Raw genomic sequence first — 23,046 nt, forward strand, 5'->3', positions numbered from 1 at the left:
AACATTTACTGAGATGTAAACTGAGTGTATGAGAAATAATCTGGGAAGAATTAATCATTAAAAGAAGCTTAAAACTGGTGGTTTGGTCATTCTATCAGCCATCAGTCTCATCCACAAATGCAACAGAAAATTTCATTTGTTCCTGTAATGCCATAATAGACTGGGAAAATTAAAATTTCTTGCATGACAGATGAAATGAACCTTCCTGTAAATAATCTAGGAGTAAAGGTAACAACACACTGGATAGTAGAGGCAGCCAGTCGTCAGCAAACAATAAACAAGACTGAAAAGTTTGCTAGCATTTGTACAAATAATCATTTTTCAACTTAGAATACACATTCACACACATTCATATACAATGTTGCACAGCAGAATAGTAATTAAGTGAGAAATAAAATTTTGTTGAAGCCAACTGGGAGTCTGACAGTAAATGGAGCATGCCTGTCAAGTACCCAATGATGATCAAACCAGAGTGAAAATCCGGAAGAGCCGAAGTACAAACAAGCTGTGGGAGAGAGTGTCAGAAACCCCTGATTCAGCACCTTGACAACACTGCAGAGCAGACATAACACTATTCAGTCAATGGGGACAAAACCTAGGGACAATGCGATAATGCCTTTCACACTGCAAACTTTGCATTAAAGAAAGCTCAGTACATCTGAAACTACATATTAGGCTAGCCAAGAATGCTGAAAGGCCTGGAAAATGGGAGCACATGAATAAAGAATTGATCTGCCTATCTGCCTATTTGCAAATTGCTCAGCCTGCGAGCAGGATGCTTGTGCTGTACAAATACTGCCTTGCTGGCTGTATGGTGAGACCACATCTCAGGCTGTCCTCCATGTTGCTGTTGGGTTTCTGCCCATATGCCACCACAGCAACTGACAACAGAGGAATGACGATTTCTGCGGCCAAGTGCAGCTACACTCAAAAAGAAAACTCAGGCTCTGACAGAAGTCCACAGCTGCACCAGTCTACAGAGATGCACTGGCTGCTGCACCATGGCACTGACGCTAGACTACACCACAGGCTGTGCCAGTAGATTCCTTGCTGTGTGCTGATGTGCTACTCTGTGCCACCATGCAGTATGAGCACAGCATGGCCATTGTTAGGCCACAGTGGTAAAGGACATAGTGATTGCAAAACTCTTTAAAATAAATGACTGTTAACTGATGTCTGACTAGCAGCCTGGTGCATCACAGGATCACATCTCCACACCTTTGTTTGACTACCCCGCATCCACCTAGGAGGCTGTATCCAGTTGCACTCATACAGCCAATCATACACTGTACAGCTACCTTGTACTGGCTGATGCACAATGTCAGGACTGCAGTTTGGCATGTGGGCTGGGGTGAGGGTTGTTGACTGGAGTAGGTGAAGGGAGAAAAGAAGTGGAGAGTGGAAGGATGGCTGATGGCACAGCGAAAGGCAGCTGGTACACAAGACAGGAATGCAGGAGGGACAGGCAGTAGGTGCACAGCATAGGAATGCAACATACAGCTGCCAGAATAGCATGTGATTATGATGTGGAAGAGTGGATTGGGAGAGATGACAGAACAGAGAAAAGAGAGATTGTGTGGAATAGGGTGTAGGTATAGGGGTTTGCAGAAATTTGAGACAGGCTGCTACTGGGAACGGAGGATGTGTTACAAGGATAACACCCATGTATATAGATGCTGGAGCTTGGAGGGAGGGGGGGGGGGGGGGGATCCAAATGTCAATGGTTGTGAAGCAGCCATTGAAATCAAGCATGTTCTTCTGCTTGTTACACCACTGGCTGGTCAAACCTGCTCTTAGACTCAGTTTAGTGGTGGTCATTCATATGGGTGGAGAGTTGGTTGGTGGCCATGCCCACATAAAATTCTGTGCACATCCAAGTTGGAGCAGAAGTGGTATATGAGATGACTTTTTCCACAGGTGGCCCTGCCAATGATAGGATAGGATATGCCTGTGAAGAGACTGGAGTAGGACGTGCATGGTGAGTGAATTGGATAGGCATTGCACCTGGGTGTTCCAGAGGTATATGAATCATGTGGCAAGAGACCAGGAGTGAGTGTGACAAAGGGTTAAACCAGAATGTTGTATACTTAGGGTTGGCAGTGGAATGCCATTGTAGGGCAGGTGGGAAACATTGTGAGTTGAATGTCTCTCCCATCCAAAACTTCCTGAAAAAAATACTAAAAATTCTCTTGAAAAGAATCTGCAACAGGTAGTTCAGGAACCCATTCATTGTGGAAGTACAAAATATACATTAATGGCAAACAGATCTGACCTATTTGACAGTATCTACATAGAGAATGATCTCAGTAATTATTATGTGTATGTAGCAACAATGATCACCAAACCACAAAAGGTTATTAAAATAAGGAAAACACCTACAAAAAGAAGGATATAACATTTCTTAGACATGTGCTGCAGTAATTAAACTCAAGCAAAGAACAGAGAAACTGTGGCTCAAATTCAGACAAACAGCTGCCCACACTGATAAAACTAAGTTCTCAGACAGAATAGTTACAGCTGTCAGAGGTACAAGTAATATCCAGGAACCTTATTTTTTACAAATGCTGCCTGCTATTCAAGAGGGAGGAAGCAAAACATAGAACCACAGATAGGCAGATATTAATTGAAATACTCATGACTATTTGAGTAGCAATATACTAAGTCATCACAAAAACCATAGCAAAATCCTTTTATGAGATATCTACCAAAGCTCTAAGATTTTTAATGATAAACTAACAAACAACAATATTCCATCCATTGTTGATATCAGTGGGTCAAAATAGATAGTGACAAAATGAAAACCACAATGACAAATCCTTTTTCAACTGTTTCTTCACATTTTCAAATCAAGAAATGTTGGCACAATTCAGTTATTGTATCACTGCAAAGCAAATTGATGCATCTATGAGTAATAATGTAAAAAAGCTGCTTAAGCTTAACGAAGCCAGGCGGTTCATGGAGTCCATGTCACATTGTACACAGAGACTGTAAGTGACTTAGCTATTCTTTAACTAAATTTTATGACAGATAAGATGAGTGCACAACTGTTCCCAGCAATTCAAAAAGAACACAGAACATAATCAATAGTAAATAAAGCAACAACGTTACTGTTCTACAATACACCATTATCATCAATCTGTAACAAATAGGATATTTACTGAGTCTAAACTTAATGATTTAGGTAAACTGAAGTTAACACATCAAATAGAAACCAACAAGAATCTGAGAACATCAATAATGTGGAATCTAACTCATGTAATTTTAACATGATTTTCAAAGTCTTATTTCACAATCGCAGACACAAGAAAATTGCACTAAGTGTAGATTATTTCTGTATGTGGTATTGATAATATCACTTATTGACTGTGAAATATTGCAGCCCAAACTTTTAGAGAATAAATCTTGAACAATCTGTTCTTTAATGGGCAGATGACCCATCAATATTGGACACTGTCATCACAGATTAAGACACAATATGTTAACCAAGTTTCTGTCTCTTAATCTTCAACATTTTAGGCTACTTTTTCTATACCATTGCCTCCTCTTAGGTCAACATTAGACTGTGTAAACCTTAACACTGAAGTGTCCAGAATATCATAGTTCTGTTGAAAAAAAGAAGGGAAGGTTAGAGTTTTACATCTTAACAATGGCAAGATTATTAAAGATGGACCACTACAGCTCAGTTGGGGAAGGATGGGACCAGAAGTGTGCAATGGCTCCCCAAAAGTCATCCTAGCATTTGTGCTATGTAATTTTTGGGAAATCACAAAAACCTAAATCTTGATGACTGGATAGGAATTAAAATAGGAAACCTACAGAAAATTAGTCCAGTGCCTTAACTATCAATAATAGTCATTAAAGAGGAAACAACAATGCATCAGGAAATCTACAAGTGACATCTGTAAGGAAATTACATTTGTCTCCACAGGGTTTGTTGGCTAATTGATAAGTGTCAGCCTACAAATCCAGAGGACAAGGGTTCATGTCTTGATGAATCCTAGGATTTCTTATGTCACTTATCACTTATGACCTCTGGCAATGATTTTTAAATGTGAAAAATGATAAGTTGCACTATAGTTTGGAGTCCATATTAAACTGTAGGTCCCACCATAACTGTAGAAGTCTGTTCGAAGGTCAGAGGAAGCAGTGGAATATCCCTCTAGTATGTACCTAATACAGCATTGTGGTGTTCAAATCAATCTTCAGGATGACAATAGCCTTACTTTTTCATTTCTTAACAGACAAAATTTCAGATACAGACTTATTTTCATCTGTTGATTGCCGTTTTTGTTGTTTCAGATGACCAGTTTCGGGCAATATCATCCATCTTTATATCATTTCTTGGAGTTGCAGAGTAACCAGTTTTAATTTCACTATAAGCTGCACTGTGATGTATCAGAGTATATGACAGTGAAACTGATTGTGCTGTTAAGCCTGGTTACTCTGTAACTATGAGAAATGATCTGAAGATGGGTGACACTGCCCAAAACCAGTCAGTTTAAAATAATAAAAACAGTTTCAAATATAATTTTTAGTATTTCAGTATGATATGTCATTATCAAAATTGGAGAGTAACGTACATGAAAACAGATGAAAATATTGGCAATTTTTTTCATCCAAGCTAGGTGGCCCAATGGTAAGGCAATGGGTTATCCATATTTAGGTTTGCAGTGTTTCCTTAAATAACTCAAAGTAGTTCATACGAAAAAGATGTGGTTAATTTTCTTCCCTACCCTTTCCATATCTGAGCTTGTACTCCAGCTCCAGTTATCTTGATGTTAACAGGAAGTAAACTCTCCTTTTCCACCTTTTTGTTAAATATTGTAAGAACTTCATTCTTGTATTAATCAAATTCCAAAAAAAAATAAGATATGTATGCATGAGACAACAAAGCTAAAAGACATATTGGACAATATGGGAAGCACTTACATATCAGATATGCAAACAGAGGAAACTAAATAAAGGGCATGACCTGACATACAAACTTACTTAAGACATTAAAATTTCTGTCTGTATTGTGTGACTTTTCAGTGTTTCCTGATTCATCTGTTGGAAAATGAAATGCTTTTTCTTAAAACATTATTACATTCAGTTACAGTTTCTGTTACAATCTAGTTTTAATCCTGAAGTATCATGTCACATGGTAGTATGGTATTTGCAAACTATTAGGCCAGGTATCATAAAGTAAACTTACTTGTTTGGTTCATAAGTAAACATCGAAGCCTGCGGCTGCGTTGGAATAAAGTTTTCAAACATGACCCAGTCACCTTGGCACAGAAGTTCACCGCCAGACATTCAAGCTGTAAGGATTAGCAGAGCTGCTTAATATGCTCACGCAAAATAAGTGAAACAAAATTCCAAGTATAACAATAATTCAGTATTACAAAAGTGCTTTTATAATTATGAAACCACATTAATCCTATACAATAAATACACAAATGGCTACATGTTAGTGAGAAGTTAAAAGCTGTGAGATGCATAAATCTTATTGCTTCTAAAAGATTTATAACTTAACAGGTAAATGTACACACACACACACACACACACACACACACACACACACACACACACACACGTGCATACTTGTGCCCCACATAGTGCTGGCTGGCTGGTTGGATGCACGACACCAGAAATGCACTTCAGGAAGTGGACAAGGGTGGGTGAGTAGAGGGAAAGGGAAAGGGAGGCAGGAGGCAGTAGGAGGGCTTGCGGTTGGGAAGCTAGTGGTTCAGAGGAAAGCAGTCAGTTTGCTGACTCAATGTGGGAGGGAAGGTTGGCAGGTGAATGGACTAGGCCTGTGATGCATGGGTGTCAGAGCCAGAGGGAAGCAGCACACATTGAAGATGACAATGGCAAGTGAGCTGGGAGAGAGCGATAGGACAGAGGGAGGGGAAGCTGTTGGGCAGAGAGTGTGAGGACATTCAGGTAATGGAGATTGAGGCCAGGATTGTTCCAGGAGTGGAGGATGTGTTGCAAGGGTAAATCCCATCTGCGTAGTTCAGAAAAGCTGGTTGTGGACGGGAGGATCCAGATGGTCTCAGGTGTGAAGCAGCCATTGGAATTGAGCATGTTGAGTTCAATTGCATTTTGTGCCACAGGGTGGTCTTGTCCACAATTTGACAGTGGTCATTCATTCTGGGGGGCAGCTATTTGGACGTCATATTGACATAAAATACTGTGCAGTGATTGCAGCAGAGTTAGCAAATAACATAGCTGCTGTCACAAGTGGCCCAGCTCTAAGGCAGTAAGGTCAGCCTGATTATAGTAAGAAGTGTTGGACTGTCTTCCACAGTGATATGATCCTTGTGGCAAGGAGTTGGGAATGGAAGTGGCATAGGGATGGAGTACAATGTTGTGCAGGTGTGATGGGCAACCGAACACCAGTTTAGGAAGCAGTGAGAAGGATCGTGGGTAGGATTTCACTCATTTCAGGGCATGATGATAGAAAGTGAAAGCCCTCACGATGGATGAGAATCAGTTGGTCCAGTCCAGTCCAGGGTGGTACTGCGTGACAAAGATGGTGCTCCTTTGTAGCTGATTCTTGGGAAGGGGGGGGGGGGGGGGAAGCGACTGAGGGTGTGAAGGGATATGACATGAGAAATATATTTTCAGAGTAAGTCTAGGGGATAGTGCCTGTCTGTAAAGGCCTTTGTGAGACCATCAGTATACTGGGCAATGGAGTTCTGGTCAATGCAGATATGGCATCCCCAGGTGGCCAGGCTCTGTGGGAGGGATTCTTTTGTTGTGGAAGGGATGACATTGTCAAAATGCAGGTACTGTTGGTGGTTGGAGAGTTTAATGTGGACTCAGATTGGAATGTATACCGCAGAGACAGGCTGGGCGGTGAAGGGGGAGGCGTGTTTATAGCGATAAGAAGTGCAATAGTATCGAAGGAAATTGACGGAGATCCGAAATGTGAAAAAATTTGGGTGAAAGTCACGGTTAAAGCACGCTCAGACATGGTAATTGGATGTCGCTATAGGCCCCCTGGCTCAGCAGCTGTTGTGGCTGAGCACCTGAACGATAATTTGGAAAATATTTCGAGTAGATTTCCCCACTATGTTATAGTTCTGGGTGGAGATTTTAATTTGCCGGATATAGACTGGGAGACTCAAACGTTCATAACGGGTGGAAGGGACAAAGAATGGAGTGAATTTTTTTAATTGCTTTATCTGAAAACTACCTTGAGCAGTTAAACAGAGAACCGACTCGTGGCGATAACATATTAGACCTTCTGGTGACAAACAGACCTGAACTATTTGAAACAGTTAACACAGAACAGGGAATCAGTGATCATAAAGCGGTTACTGCATCGATGATTTCAGCCGTAAATAGAAATATTAAAAAAGATAGGAAGATTCTTCTGTTTAGCAAAAGTGACAAAAAGCAGATTACAGAGTACCTGACGGCTCAACACAAAAGTTTTGTCTCAAGTACAGATAGTGTTGGCGATCAGTGGACGAAGTTCAAAACCATCGTACAATATGTGTTGGATGAGTATGTGCCAAGCAAGATCGTAGGAGATGGAAAAGAAGCACCGTGGTACAACAACCGAGTTAGAAAACTGCTGCGGAAGCAAAGGGAACTTCACAGCAAACATAAACATAGCCAAAGCTTTGCAGACAAACAAAAATTACGCTAAGCGAAATGTAGTGTGAGGAGAGCTATGCGAGAGGCGTTCAATGAATTCGAAAGTAAAGTTCTATGTACTGACTTGGCAGAAAATCCTAAGAAATTTTGGTCTTATATCAAAGCGGTAGGTGGATCAAAACAAAATGTCCAGACACTCTGTGACCAAAATGGTACTGAAACAGGATGACAGACTAAAGGCCGAAATACTAAATGTCTTTTCCAAAACTGTTTCACAGAGGAAGACTGCACTGTAGTTCCTTCTCTAGATTGTCGCAAAGATGACAAAATGCTAGATATCGAAATAGACGACAGAGGGATAGAGAAACAATTAAAATCACTCAAAAGAGGAAAGGTCGCTGGACCTGATGGGATACCAGTTCGATTTTACACAGAGTACGCTAAGGAACTTGCTCCCCTTCTTGCAGCGGCGTACCGTAGGTCTCTAGAAGAGCGTAGCGTTCCAAAGGATTGGAAAAGGGCGCAGGTCATCCCCGTTTTCAAGAAGGGACGTCGAACAGACGTGCCGAACTATAGACCTATATCTCTAACGTCGATCAGTTGTAGAATTTTGGAACACGTATTATGTTCGAGTATAATGACTTTTCTGGAGACTAGAAATCGACTCTGTAGGAATCAGCATGGGTTTCGAAAAAGACGGTCGTGTGAAACCCAGCTCGCGCTATTCGTCCACGAGACTCAGAGGGCCATAGACACGGGTTCACAGGTAGGTGCCGTGTTTCTTGACTTCCGCAAGGCGTTCGATACAGTTCCCCACAGTCGTTTAATGAACAAAGTAAGAGCATATGGACTATCAGACCAATTGTGTGATTGAATTGAAGAGTTCCTAGATAACAGAACGCAGCATGTCATTCTCAATGGAGAGAAGTCTTCCGAAGTAACCCTTATCATTTAGCTACAAAATAGCGGGTCAGCAACTGGAAGCAGTTAATTCCATAAATTATCTGGGAGTACGCATTAGGTGTGATTTAAAATGGAATGATCATATAAGTTGATCATCGGTAAAGCAGATGCCAGACTGAGATTCATTGGAAGAATCCTAAGGAAATGCAGTCCGAAAACAAAGGAAGTAGGTTACAGTACGCTTGTTTGCCCACTGCTTGAATACTGCTCAGCAGTGTGGGATCCGTACCAGACAGGGTTGATAGAAGAGACAGAGAAGATCCAACGGAGAGCAGCGCGCTTCGTTACAGGATCATTTAGTAATTGCGAAAGCGTTACGGAGATGATAGATAAACTCCAGTGGAAGACTCTGCAGGAGAGACGCTCAGTAGCTCGGTACGGGCTTTTGTTAAAGTTTCGAGAACATACCTCCACCGAAGAGTCAAGCAGTATATTGCTCCCTCCTACGTATATCTCGCGTGAGGATAAAATCAGAGAGATTAGAGCCCACACAGAAGCATACCGACAATCTTTCTTTCCACGAACAATACGAGACTGGAATAGAAGGAAGAACCGATAGAGGTACTCAGGGTACTTAGGCTATTGTAGCCATGAACCATCAAATAAAAAAAATAATTTTACAACAATTATTTACGATTATCTCACTGAATTTGTACAGAAGTCAGATTGTCCATAATACAATACTTGATTTTGTAAGCACACACCGTCAGGAGGCTTGCGGAGTATGGATGTAGATGTAGATGTAGATGTAGAAGTGTGGATGGAGCCATCAGAGAGGAGGAGGTCAATGTCCAGTATGTGACATGTTGGGTTAAGGGGACCAAGCGAAGTGGATGGGAAAGAAAGCATTGCACTTCTGAAGGAATGAGGATAGTGTGTTTTGATTCTTGTGAAGGAATTAGGATAGTGTGTTCTTAGTAGAACTGAGTGATGTGTATTTGTTGCTTACAAAATCAAGTATTGTATTATGGACAATCTGACTTCTGTACAAATTCAGTGAGATAATCGTAAATAATTGTTGTAAAATTATTTTTTTTATTTGATGGTTCATGGCTACAATAGCCTAAGAGTTACCACATACATCTCACTGTATTGAGCACTGACAAGTTTAGTGATAAGTTTGCTTTTATGTTTTACATGAAAATATGTTTACAGGTTTTTGACTTAGTCCACAATCATGAGGACCATTTCACTTGGGACCTATAGAAAGTACATTACCATATCTGATGTTTTTGTTTGTAAATATTTATTTTGTACTTCTGTTTGCAGATATGTTCTACATCCTGGAGGATTTCCTCAATACGGATCTATTGGAACACTAAGTAAATTTCCTCTAATCTCATCACATAGTACAAATCCACTCCAACTTTCAAGGCCTTTCTGGAATTTGTGCCTCCACTTATCTGATACAAATGATCCTTTCTTGGAAGCTGATAACACATTTGCATTAAAGCCATTGTTCATCAGATTACTGATGAACTGTACAAGGTCTCTAGAGGGAGCTTGATAATGGGATTAGGACATTCAAAATATTACATACTGCTTGATAGTTGCTATGGAATAGACTCATTGTTGTATGGGAATAACCACAGGCAATGATCGACAACATGAAACACAGCACATACTTAACAGAGCTGGAATGGTTTATTTATAGTGAAAAACTGTACAGATTTCACCCCATGGGAAACCAAGACAACAAACATAAATAGTGTTCTCATTTGACACAGGTCAGACTCCCAACATGAAGGTGGATATCAGACTCCTGGTAAGGAGTATGCCCTCCTTAGGCACATTTTGCACCTATTTTCACGTTGGCTATCAAACTGGTTCTGAGTCATTGACTGATACTGTCCAACTCCTATGTTGAGGCAGTTTCCAGTTCTTGCATGGTTTGGGGAGGGGTGTTCATTGAGAAATGTGTCTGCCAAGAGCATCCCAGGCATGCTGAATAGAATTTGGGTCCAGGGAGTAAGCAGGCCATTCCATACATTCAATGTTTTCACTTTTTAGTGTGTCCGACACCACAGCAGTCCTGTGTGGGCAGGCATTGTCATACATAAACAGAAAAGTGGGACCTACTGCACCCCTAAACAGAAGGACATGACCTAGAATGATCTACCTGCAGTACCGCTGTACTGTAACATTATCTCATGCAAAGATATGCAGTGGTGTTTGGCCATCGGTCATACTGCCTGCCCACATCATAATGCCTAGGCCATACCGATGACATACATGAACATTCTGTGGTATGTAACATGTTTCTCTCTCTCTCCACATTAACTGATGGCTAGAATCACTCACCACAGTGAAATGAGATTTGTCAGAGAACATCACGCTAGACAACTGTTGCTGACCCCAGCCAACCTTCTCCCTACACCAACAACCTCTTTCTCGACAATGACATTGATGGAGTGAGCTGCATTAAACAGGCTTCCAAGCATAAAAACCAGTCTGATTTAATAACTATGAAATGGTTTTTGTGGAGACACATGTACTGGTAGTGGCTGCTAGGTCTGCAGCGTCTGCCCAGAGTGAGATATCTGTTCCTTGTCACCAATGGGGCTGCAGATCGATTCCCTTGCAGTGTGGTAGTCTGTCTATGCTTTTATATAGCATGTCATCTCCTTCAGAGACCTTTTTAAACGCAAGATGACACTTTTGGATACGTTCATTACTACGGCCATAGTAGCGACACACTGACCACATTCAAGCCATCCAACTGCTTGTCCACGATTGTAAGCATTCAAATGATGTCTTGCAGATATGTTGCTATGTTGTTGTTGTTGTTGTGGTCTTCAGTCCTGAGACTGGTTTGATGCAGCTCTCCATGCTACTCTATCCTGTGCAAGCTTCTTCATCTCCCAGTACTTACTGCAACCTACATCCTTCTGAATCTGCTTGGTGTATTCATCTCTTGGTCTCCCTCTGCGATTTTTACCCTCCACGCTGCCCTCCAATACTAAATTGGTGATCCCTTGATGCCTCAGAACATGTCCTACCAACCGATCCCTTCTTCTGGTCAAGTTGTGCCACAAACTCCTCTTCTCTCCAATTCTATTCAATACCTTCTCATTAGTTATATGATCTACCCATCTAATCTTCAGCATTCTTCTGTAGCACCACATTTCGAAAGCTTCTATTCTTTTCTTGTCTGAACTATTTATCGTCCATGTTTCACTTCCAACATGGCTACACTCCATACAAATACTTTCAGAAACGACTTCCTGACACTTAAATCTATACTCGATGTCAACAAATTTCTCTTCTTCTGAAACGCTTTCCTTGCCATTGCCAGTCTGCATTTTATATCCTCACTACTTCGACCATTATCAGTTATTTTGCTCCCCAAACAGCAAAACTCCTTTACTACTTTAAGTGTCTCATTTCCTAATCTAATACCCTCAGCGTCACCCGACTTAATTCGACTACATTCCATTATCCTCGTTTTGCTTTTGTTGATGTTCATCTTATATCCTCCTTTCAAGACGCTGTCCATTCCGTTCAACTGCTCTTCCAAGTCCTTTGCTGTCTCTGACAGAATTATAATGTCATCGGCGAACCTCAAAGTTTTCATTTCTTCTCAATGAATTTTAACACCTACTCCGAATTTTTCTTTTGTTTCCTTCACTGCTTGCTCAATATACAGATTGAATAACATCGGGGAGAGGCTACAACCCTGTCTCACTCCCTTCCCAACCACTGCTTCCCTTTCAAGCCCCTCAACTCTTATAACTGCCATTTGGTTTCTACACAAATTTAAAATAGCCTTTCGCTCCCTATGTTTTACACCTGCCACTTTCAGAATTTGAAAGAGAGTATTCCAGTCAACATTGTCAAAAGCTTTCTCTAAGTCTACAAATGCTAGAAACGCAGGTTTGCCTTTCCTTAATCTATCTTCTAAGGTAAGCCGTAGGGTCAGTATTGCCTCACGTGTTCCAATATTTCCACGGAATCCAAACTGATCTTCCCCAAGGTCGGCTTCTACAAGTTTTTCCATTCGTCTGTAAAGAATTCGCGTTAGTATTTTGCAGCCGTGACTTATTAAACTGATAGTTCGGTAATTTTCACATCTGTCAACACCTGCTTTCTTTGGGATTGGAATTATTATATTCTTCTTGAAGTCTGAGGGTATTTCGCCTGTCTCATACATCTTGCTCACCAGATGGTAGAGTTTTGTCAGGACTGGCTCTCCCAAGGCCGTCAGTAGTTCTAATGGAATGTTGTTTACTCCCGGGTCTTGTTTCGACTCAGGTCTTTCAGTACTCTGTCAAACTCTTCACGCAGTATCATATCTCCCATTTCATCTTCATCTACATCCTTTTCCATTTCCATAATATTGTGCTCAAGTACATCAACCTTGTATAGACTCTCTATATACTCATTCCATCTTTCTGCTTTCCCTTCTTTGCTTAGAACTGGGTTTCCATCTGAGCTCTTGATATTCATGCAAGTGGTTCTCCTTTCTCCAAAGGTCTCTTTAATTTTCCTGTAGGCAGTATCTATCTTACCCCTAGTGAGATAAGCCTCTACATCCTTACATTTATCCTCTAGCCATCCCTGCTTAGCCATTTTGCACTTCCTGTCGATCTCATTTTTGAGACGTTGGTATTCCTTTTTGCCTGCTTCACTTACCGCATTTTTATATTTTCTCCTTTCATCAATTAAATTCAATATTTCTTCTGTTACCCAAGGATTTCTACTAGCCCTCGTCTTTTTACTTACTTGATCCTGTGCTGCCTTCACTACTTCATCCCTCAAAGCTACCCATTCTTCTTCTACTGTATTTCTTTCCCCCATTCCTGCCAGTTGTTCCCTTACGCTCTCCCTAAAACTCTGTACAACCTCTGATTTAGTCAGTTTATCCAGGTCCCATCTCCTTAAATTCCCACCTTTTTGCAGTTTCTTCAGTTTTAATCTACAGTTCATAACCAATAGATTGTGGTCAGAGTCCACATCTGCCCCTGGAAATGTCTTACAATTTAAAACCTGGTTCCTAAATCTCTGTCTTACCATTATATAATCTATCTGAAATCTGTCAGTATCTCCAGGCTTCTTCCATGTATACATCCTTCTTTTATGATTCTTGAACCAAGTGTTAGCTATGATTAAGTTGTGCTCTGTGCAAAATTCTACCAGGCGGCTTCCTCTTTCATTTCTTAGCCCCAATCCATATTCACCTACTACGTTTCCTTCTCTCCCTTTTCCTACTACAGAATTCCAGTCACCCACGACTATTAAATTTTGGTCTCCCTTCAATATCTGAATAATTTCTTTTATTTCATCATACATTTCTTCAATTTCTTCGTCATATGCAGAGCTAGTTGGCAAATAAACTAGTACTACTGTAGTAGGCGTGGGCTTCGTGTCTATCTTGGCCACAATAATGCGTTCACTATGCTGTTTGTAGTAGCTTACCCGCATTCCTATTTTTTTTATTCATTATTAAACCTACTCCTGCATCACCCCTATTTGAATTTGTATTTATAACCCTGTATTCGCCTAACCAAAAGTCTTGTTCCTCCTGCCACCGAACTTCACTAATTCCCACTACATCTAACTTTAACCTATCCATTTCCCTTTTTAAATTTTCTAACCTACCTGCCCAATTAAGGGATCTGACATTCCACGCTCCGATCCGTAGAATGCCAGTTTTCCTTCTCCTGATAACGACGTCCTCTTGAGTAGTCCCCGCCCGGAGATCCGAATGGGGGACTATTTTACCTCCGGAATATTTTACCCAAGAGGATGCCATCATCATTTAACCATACAGTAAAGCTGTATGCCCTCAGGAAAAATTACGGCTGTAGTTTCCCCTTGCTTTCAATAGTTCGCAGTACCAGCACAGCAAGGCCGTTTTGGTTAATGTTACAAGGCCAAATCAGTCAATCACCAGATTGTTGCCCCTGCAACTACTGAAAAGGCTGCTGCCCCTCTTCAGGAACCACGCGTTTGTCTGGCCTCTCAACAGATACCCCTCCGTTGTGGTTGCACCTACGATACGGCTATCTGTATCGCTGAGGCATGCAAGCCTGCCCACCAGCGGCAAGGTCCGTGGTTCATGGGAGGCATACCACACCACACCATACCACACGAAATGTCACACTAATCGGTTCTCGGTTAAGACCACATTGCAGCGTACCACTGACACCATATGGTCTTCCTAAAGTGCATAAAGAAGGTCTGCCTTTACGGCCTATAGTGAGTAATATTGACGCACCCACATATGATTTAGACAAACCTCTAGCTTCTTTGCTGAGACCATTTGTTGACAAATGTTCACGTCATATACGGAACTCTGCTGATTTTATCATCAGACTTGGGGCTCTCCACTTAAGTAGTTCGGATCCTCTAGTGAGTTTTGATGTAGTTTCCCTTTTCACAAAAGTGCCTCTTGCGGATTCCTTGATTCTAATTGGTCAACAGTTTGAATCGGACATCACTACTTTGTTTCGACATGCTCTTTCCTCAACTTATTTTATGTTTAACCAGGAATATTTTGAACAGTCTGACAGTGTCGCCATGGGCAGCCCTCTGTCTCCTCTGGTGGCTAACCTTTTTATGGAGGATTTTGAGAAGAGAGTACTTCAATCAGCGGTTTGTAAACCAACTGTTTTTTGGATATACTTGGATGATACTTTCATAGTGTGGCCCCAAGTTAATGGAGTTTTTTCATCATCTTAACTCCATCCATGGGAATATGGAACTAGAGAAAGATGGCTGCCTTCCATTCCTGGATGTTTTGGTTAAACGGAAGAGTGACGGCACGGTGGGACATTCTGTCTATCGTAAGCCCACTCACAATGACTTGTATTTGCATTCTTCAAGTTTCCATCACCCATCCCAGACCAAGACTGTACTTAAAACCCTTGTGCACAGGGCAAATACGGTGTCGGATGCAGAGAATTTGCCTAAGGAACTTACACATTTGAGGACGGTGTTCAGAGACAATGGGTACTCGACCCACCAAATTAACAGGGCCTTCTCAACTAGAGCCAGGAACCGGGAAATGGATAAAGAGGAGAACGCGCCAGCCAAGTCCCTAGCTTTTCTTCCCTTCGTTGGAAATATCTCCTTCAAGATGGCGAGGATTATTAATAATATTCATGTGAAAGTGGTTTTTCGTCCGCCTTCTAAGATTACGGATTTGTTTGGATCGGTGAAGGATGATTTGTTACTGTGGAAGACGGGAATTTGCAAAATACCGTGTCAATGTGGTGTGGCCTATATAGGACAGACAACGCGTACAGTGGAAGAGCGTTGTACAGAACATCAGCGTTGCACTCGCCTAATGCAACCCAGTAAGTCTGCTGTTGCGGAACATTGTATTTATAATGGACATTCAATGGAGTACGACAAAACTTCGATTTTGGCCACAGCAACAACTTTTTGGGACTCCATTATCAAAGAATCCGTTGAAATACGCGTTGCGGGAAATCTAATGAACCGTGACAGTGATTACCAATTGAATAACGCATGGAATTCCGTCATCTCCGAAATTTGCTCGAGACGAAGACGTCAGGAGACTTCGATAGCTGCGGTCAGCGACAATACCGACGGCAGCTGAGTACTGCAGTTCCACCAGCGAGGGCGCTGCCGCTGGGCGGTGTGGCCCTTCTGTCTCCGCGACTGCAACGCATGCGCGGCAGTACTATCAGCGCACTACGCAAGACGGAGCGGAGAACGTCTTCGTCAGTCCTCGTTCGGCTCACCTGAAGGTGGCTGGCAGTTGTCCAGCCGAAACATCGTGCAATGAAGTTTACGACGACCGGCTGCAAGCCCGAAATCTTTTTGAACCATCCAACGTGACTGTGTCCATGCAGCATCGCGCGCTGCTGGTAAAGCTCTTTTACAAGAACGGTGGCTGTGCACCAGTAGCCCTACAGAAGTTCTGGACACTCAGGGGTACGAAAAAAGGCATTGATCCGATGCCTGCTAATGGTCTGGAAAAAATGATTACAAAATTGGAAAAGACGGGTTCTTTTGAAGTACAATGTGGCAGAGGGAGCAAAGCAGCTGATCTGACGTTTGTCGAAGACGTGATCACAGCATTGCAGGAGGGTTGGTCTGCACAAGGAATTGCCCCAACATTGGACATGCCTGTGAGCACGGTGCATAAAATCCCACGAAACATCCTGCATTGCTATCCATACAAAATCACCCATGTTCGGGAGTCGCTTTCTGCTGAACTGACTGCAAGACGATTTCTTGCTCGCATAGAAGTGAACTGTGAATAGCCACTGAAAATTCTGTGGACAGACGATTTTCGTTTCCATCTCCAAGGACATGCCAGTATGCAGAATTCCCGAATATGGACAATGGAAAATCCGCACGCACATCAACCGCTGCCACTTGATTCTGCAAAGGTGGCTGTGTAGTAGGGGTTTGTGGCATCGTTCATCGTAGGCCCGTGTGTCTTCGAGGAGGTGAGTCGTGAGGGTCCTATTACCTGTACCGCCATTGGCAAACTCTTTTGCGCACCAACGTCACTCCAACTCTTTAACAGCGTGGATGTAACGGTAGAGTCATTTTTATGCAAGATGGCGCTCCCCGCACAGTGCATAGCCAGTGAAACGGCTGCTACAGACCTGACTTCTGACTGAGAGATTATCTGAAAGATGTGTTTAGTGCTACAATAACGCAAGTAGCTGAATTGAAGACACGCATTGCTCAACACATTCTGAACGTGACCCCAGAGATACTCCGATCTGTCGCGAAACGCACTGTTTCTCGATTTCCACATGTGGCAGGCACTGGTGGACAACGTATTGAACATGTCTTGCGCCAGCCTCACGACAATCAGAAATCGATGTCATTTTGCTTTTTATGCCGTTTTTGGCCTCAGGACTATTAAAACCCGATTTTTTACATCCGTTGTCTTACGACTTTGCCGTGGTGGATGGACCTACATCACTGAAAGTGCTACAACTGTTGACTGTCAAACATGTACAGTCATACACATTGAACAGTACAGATGAGGTAATGTGTAACTCAAAAAATAGCCGTCGTTTTGCGATTTGTGTGTTATTCGTAGCCGACCTCAATTACGTTAACGTTTACAGCGCCATCTACTGATCAAATTTCCGTTAATCTTTTTTGTTCCGTCACGTTTCCCCTGCATCAATAACACGCTTTCCAGATTGAACTTCATTCTGAGCAGTAATTCTCTTTCTACAGCGTTTTGGAACAGGAACTTTAATAATGGACACATTTTATATTAAAATAATGAAAGTTTTTGAAGTGATTTTTGATGAAGCAGAAATACCAACGGCGTCCTCCAACCTAATGACCAATCCTACAGCCAACACTTCGGCGGTGGATACGTCTTTCAAGACGATAATGAACGACCAGAGCAAGATCACCTTGTGAACACCTACCTCCAGGTGGCAATAAGAAACCGAACGGTCGGCCTACGGTATATGCAGACATTAATCCGTTCAGCATGCTTCACACATATTAAAACATGCAGTACGTCGTAACAGGAACCCTCCTTGCAAAGTCGATGACCTCATGAGGACCACAGTAAAGAATGGCTTAGGCTTGATTAGCAATGTCTCGATCACCTTGACGATAGCATGCCAAGGTGGACCGAAAAATGTTGCTGTGGTCAGGGCAGAGCAACAACCCAGCAGTAGATGGTTATTTCACAGCTGTACAAGTCCTCATACTTTCGAACAGAACGTCTTTAGTTGGGAATTTTATGTTTTGCTTTTATTTCACAGTAAAGGCTTTTTTTTCTTCTTTTCTGCTCCGCTTGAATATAAGTCCAGATACCAGACACTTTCGCAAGTACGCAGATGGTGCAGAACATTTTTTGAGCGCTTCAGCTACGTAGTGGGTCTTTCCCGTCTGATCACATTGTTGCGTACATACTATCAATAACCAACATTTGCTCCCAAATGCAGCGTATCTCACGCATGGTTGACGTTGTAGTAAACACCGTGAGAGGGGGCTCAGTGGTTTGGACACTGGACATGCATTCGAAAGGAATGATCTATATTTACCGCAGTTTTTTCTAAATCCATTATGGCGGATGCTGGCAAAATTGTCAAGATAATGATCCTTCCTCTTTCCTTCCTCATCTTTGTCCTCTCCGTGATAGAGCTCCATCACCAATGACCTCGTCGTCGGAACGATGACGCAGCTGTTCATTTTTTTAAAAAAACGCATTAATTTAGTTCGAGCACTTAATGCTGTGCTGCACCTGAAGTAACGTATCGTTTGTGTGTGTATGTGTGTGTGTGTGTGAGTGTGTGTGTGTGTGTGTGTGTGTGTATGTGTGTGTGTGTGTGAAACGCACCAACGTCATACAACACACTGTCAGATGTGTTTCTCATTGTAAATTTCCCGTGCATTCAGCACATGCTAGCTGCCGCACCAAATGCGCCCTCTTGTCTGTGTAACCTACAAATTGCAACATACACTGAGATGACGAAAGTCATGGGATACCTCCTAATATAGCGTCGGACCTCCTTTTGCCCGGTGTAGTCCAGCAAGTCGACATGGCATGGACAAAACAAGTCGTTGGAAGTCCCCTGCGAAAATACCCAGCCATACTACCTCTACAGCCGTCCACGATTGCGAAAGTGTTGCCGGTATGGGATTTTATACACTAACTGACCTCTCGATCATAGCCCCATACATATTCGATGGGATTCATGTTGGGCGATCTGCGAGGCCTAGTCATTTGCTCGAATTGTCCAAAATGTTCTCCAAACCATTAGCGAACAATTGTGACCTGATGGTATGGCGCAATGTCATCCATAAAAATTCCATCTTTGTTTGGGAACATGAAGCCCATGAATGGCTGCAGAAGGTCTCCAAAGAGCCGAACATAACCATTTCCAGTCAATGGTCGGTTCAGTCGGACCAGAGAAGCCAGTCTATTCCATGTAAACACAGCCCACACGATTATGGAACCAACACCTGCTTGCATAGTGCCTTGTTGACAACTGGCGTCCATGTCTTCATGGGGTGTGGCCCACACTCAAACCCTACCATCAGCTCTTACCAACGGAAATTGGGACTCATCTGACCAGGCCACGGTTTTCCAGTCGTCCAGGGTCCAATCGATGTGGTCAGGCGCGCAGGAGAGGCGCTGCAGGCGATGTCGTGCTGTCAGCAAAAGCACTCGCGTCAGTCGTCTGCTGCCATAGCCCATTAAGGACAAATTTCGTCGCACTGTCCTAACGAACTAAATTCTGCGGTTATTTCACGCTGTGTTGCTTGTCTGTTCGCATTGACAACTCTCCACACACGCCGCTGCTCTCGGTCGTTAAGTGAACGTTGTCGATCAGTGCGTTGTCCATGGTGAGGTAATATCCGAAATTTGGTATTTTTGGTAGACTCTCAACATCGTCGATCTCGGAATTTTGAATTCCCTAACGATCTCCGAAATGGAATGTTACATGCCTCTAGCTCCAACTAGCATTCCACTTCAGAGTCTGCTAAATCCGTCGTGCGACCACAAACACGTCGGATACCTTTTCTCGTGAGTCACCTAAGTATGGATGACAGCTCCGCCAATGCACTGCCCTTTTATACTTTTATACCTTGTGTACATGATACTACTGGTATCTGTACACTCGTATGTACATAGTGCTATCCCATGACTTTTGTCACCTCAGTGTGAGCAGTATTCATTTCAAACCCACGGTGATAAGGCAAATTCTCTGTGACAAAGCCTTAATTTCGATCATTTGCCTGTCATACCTTGCTTTAAATTTCCCGTTGAAAAATTGCAGTTGCCTCGTTCTACGAGGGGCGTCACGTCAGTCTCCTACCAAACACAAACACACACACACACACACACACACACACACACACACACACACACACACACACACACACAGCTATTTAGCATCACCTTGCTCGATGATTCGAGGGACATTCAATACGTAATGCAACATGTTTTTCCTGAAAGAAGTTGATTTTACTCAATATTCCAATACACCACATTATTCCCTACTCTATTGGCTACAAAACCCTACTTGTCAACATAATCTCCGTTCAAAGCGACGGCCTTACGCCACCTTACCGTGAGCCGATGCGCAAAACTATAGACCTATATCTCTGACGTCGATCTCTTGTAGAATTTTAGAACATGTTTTTTGCTCGAGTATCATGTCGTTTTTGGAAACCCAGAATCTACTATGTAGGAATCAACATGGATTCCGGAAACAGCGATCGTGTGAGACCCAACTCGCTTTATTTGTTCATGAGACCCAGAAAATATTAGATACAGGCTCCCAGGTAGATGCTATTTTTCTTGACTTCCGGAAGGCGTTCGATACAGTTCCGCACTGTCGCCTGATAAACAAAGTAAGAGCCTACGGAATATCAGACCAGCTGTGTGGCTGGACTGAAAAGTTTTTAGCAAACAGAACACAGCATGTTGTTATCAATGGAGAGACGTCTACAGACGTTAAAGTAACCTCTGGCGTGCCACAGGGGAGTGTTATGGGACCATTGCTTTTCACAATATATATAAATGACCTAGTAGATAGTGTCGGAAGTTCCATGCGGCTTTTCGCGGATGATGCTGTAGTATACAGAGAAGTTGCAGCATTAGAAAATTGTAGCGAAATGCAGGAAGATCTGCAGCGGATAGGCACTTGGTGCAGGGAGTGGCAACTGACCCTTAACATAGACAAATGTAATGTATTGCGAATACATAGAAAGAAGGATCCTTTATTGTATGATTATATGATAGCGGAACAAACACTGGTAGCAGTTACTTCTGTAAAATATCTGGGAGTATGCGTGCGGAACGATTTGAAGGGGAATGATCATATAAAATTAATTGTTGGTAAGGCGGGTACCAGGTTGAGATTCATTGGGAGAGTGCTTAGAAAATGTAGTCCATCAACAAAGGAGGTGGCTTACAAAACACTCGTTCGACCTATACTTGAGTATTGCTCATCAGTGTGGGATCCGTACCAGATCGGTCTGACGGAGGAGATAGAGAAGATCCAAAGAAGAGCGGCGCGTTTCGTCACAGGGTTATTTGGTAACCGTGATAGCGTTACGGAGATGTTTAATAAACTCAAGTGGCAGACTCTGCAAGAGAGGCGCTCTGCATCGCGGTGTAGCTTGCTCGCCAGGTTTCGAGAGGGTGCGTTTCTGGATGAGGTATCGAATATATTGCTTCCCCCTACTTATACCTCCCGAGGAGATCACGAATGTAATATTAGAGAGATTAGAGCGCGCACGGAGGCTTTCAGACAGTCGTTCTTCCCGCGAACCATACGCGACTGGAACAGGAAAGGGAGGTAATGACAGTGGTACGTAAAGTCCCCTCCGCCACACACCGTTGGGTGGCTTGCGGAGTATAAATGTAGATGTAGATGTAGACCTGTATGCCCACATGGTATGACTGTACTGCTCGACGTCGCAGCCGGCGTCTTGCTGCATTAATAACCTCAGTGTCATCCACGTACTGCTTCCCCTGAGTGCACTCTTCATTGGGCCAAACAGACGGAAGGTGTGAGGTCTGAGCTGTAGGGTGAATGAGGAAGAACAGTACAGCGAAGTTTTGTGAGCTCCCTTCGAATGTGCAGACTTGTGTGTGGCCTTGCGTTGTCATGAAGAAAGAGAAGCTCGTTTCAGTTTTTGTGGTGATGAACATGGTGAGGTTGTTTCTTCAATTTCCTGAGGGTAGCACAATAGACTTCAGTGTTGATCGTTACAGCATGAGGGATGACATAAAACAGTATAAGCCCTTCAGAGTCCCAGAAGACCGTCGCCATGACTTCACCAGCTGAGAGGTGCGGCTTTGAACGTTTCAACATTGCAGGAGTCACAGGTGTGTGCGACCGGTCGGCACGTGGGAGATAGAACAGGTGTGCGCGTCCTTATTGCGATGATGACAGACGCCTCACTCAATGACTCGCCTTGATTTTGTTCACTGCCAGGTCCCTGTAGACATTTTGCAAGTGAATACGCTCTCGTTTTCCGCCAAAAGTAGTTCATTGACAGATTTCTGCTTGGGACGCACCTCCGTTTCAGACGCCATTTTGAAGGCTACGTATAGCGTCGCCATCTGTTGGAACTTCATGAAACTATAGGGTCTGAAGCGAGAATATTCTACGATCTTACGTAACAAATTTCGCATTTTTTCGACCGAAACTGGCTGAGAAAAAAATGTGTTGCATTACTTATTGAACCCCAGTCGTACATTTCATATCTCACCTCTCTGAGTGGTGGATTTATAAATACATGGGACAAAAAGTTAGTCACCTACAGGAGATATCTCGCTAATGTCGAGTAGCACTGCTCTTAGACTTGGTAATAGCCTCAGTTCGGTGAAAAAGAAGCTACAAGAGTTTACACAGGTACGCCATATCGAGCTGATTAGATCCCCAATTACAGGGAATTTAATAAAGTGAAACAACTGCAACCGTCGCTTTGATGCTATTTCGTTATATTGTAACCAGTTTCGGTGACATAATACACCATCTTTAGGCCTTACTTAACTGGCGGTGAGAGGTTGAACTC

The 23,046-nt window shown here is 42.8% G+C and overlaps 1 protein-coding gene across 4 annotated transcripts in view; it reads right to left on the reverse strand.

Annotated features, from left to right (window-relative positions):
- LOC124789502 (F-box/LRR-repeat protein 2) overlaps nt 1-23,046 on the reverse strand; it is a 551,725-nt gene that overhangs the window by 45,712 nt on the left and 482,967 nt on the right. For all 4 annotated transcript variants that reach the window (XR_007016125.1, XM_047256886.1, XM_047256888.1 and 1 more), the window contains one exon: nt 5,195-5,300. Coding sequence is in view for 3 of the 4 variants with exons in the window: in XM_047256886.1 (XP_047112842.1) it covers nt 5,195-5,300 (106 nt within the window). In the remaining variant the exon portion in view is untranslated. The remainder of the gene's footprint in view (nt 1-5,194; nt 5,301-23,046) is intronic.

This window comes from Schistocerca piceifrons, chromosome 3 (genome assembly GCF_021461385.2).
Source record: "Schistocerca piceifrons isolate TAMUIC-IGC-003096 chromosome 3, iqSchPice1.1, whole genome shotgun sequence".
Taxonomy (NCBI): domain Eukaryota; kingdom Metazoa; phylum Arthropoda; class Insecta; order Orthoptera; family Acrididae; genus Schistocerca; species Schistocerca piceifrons.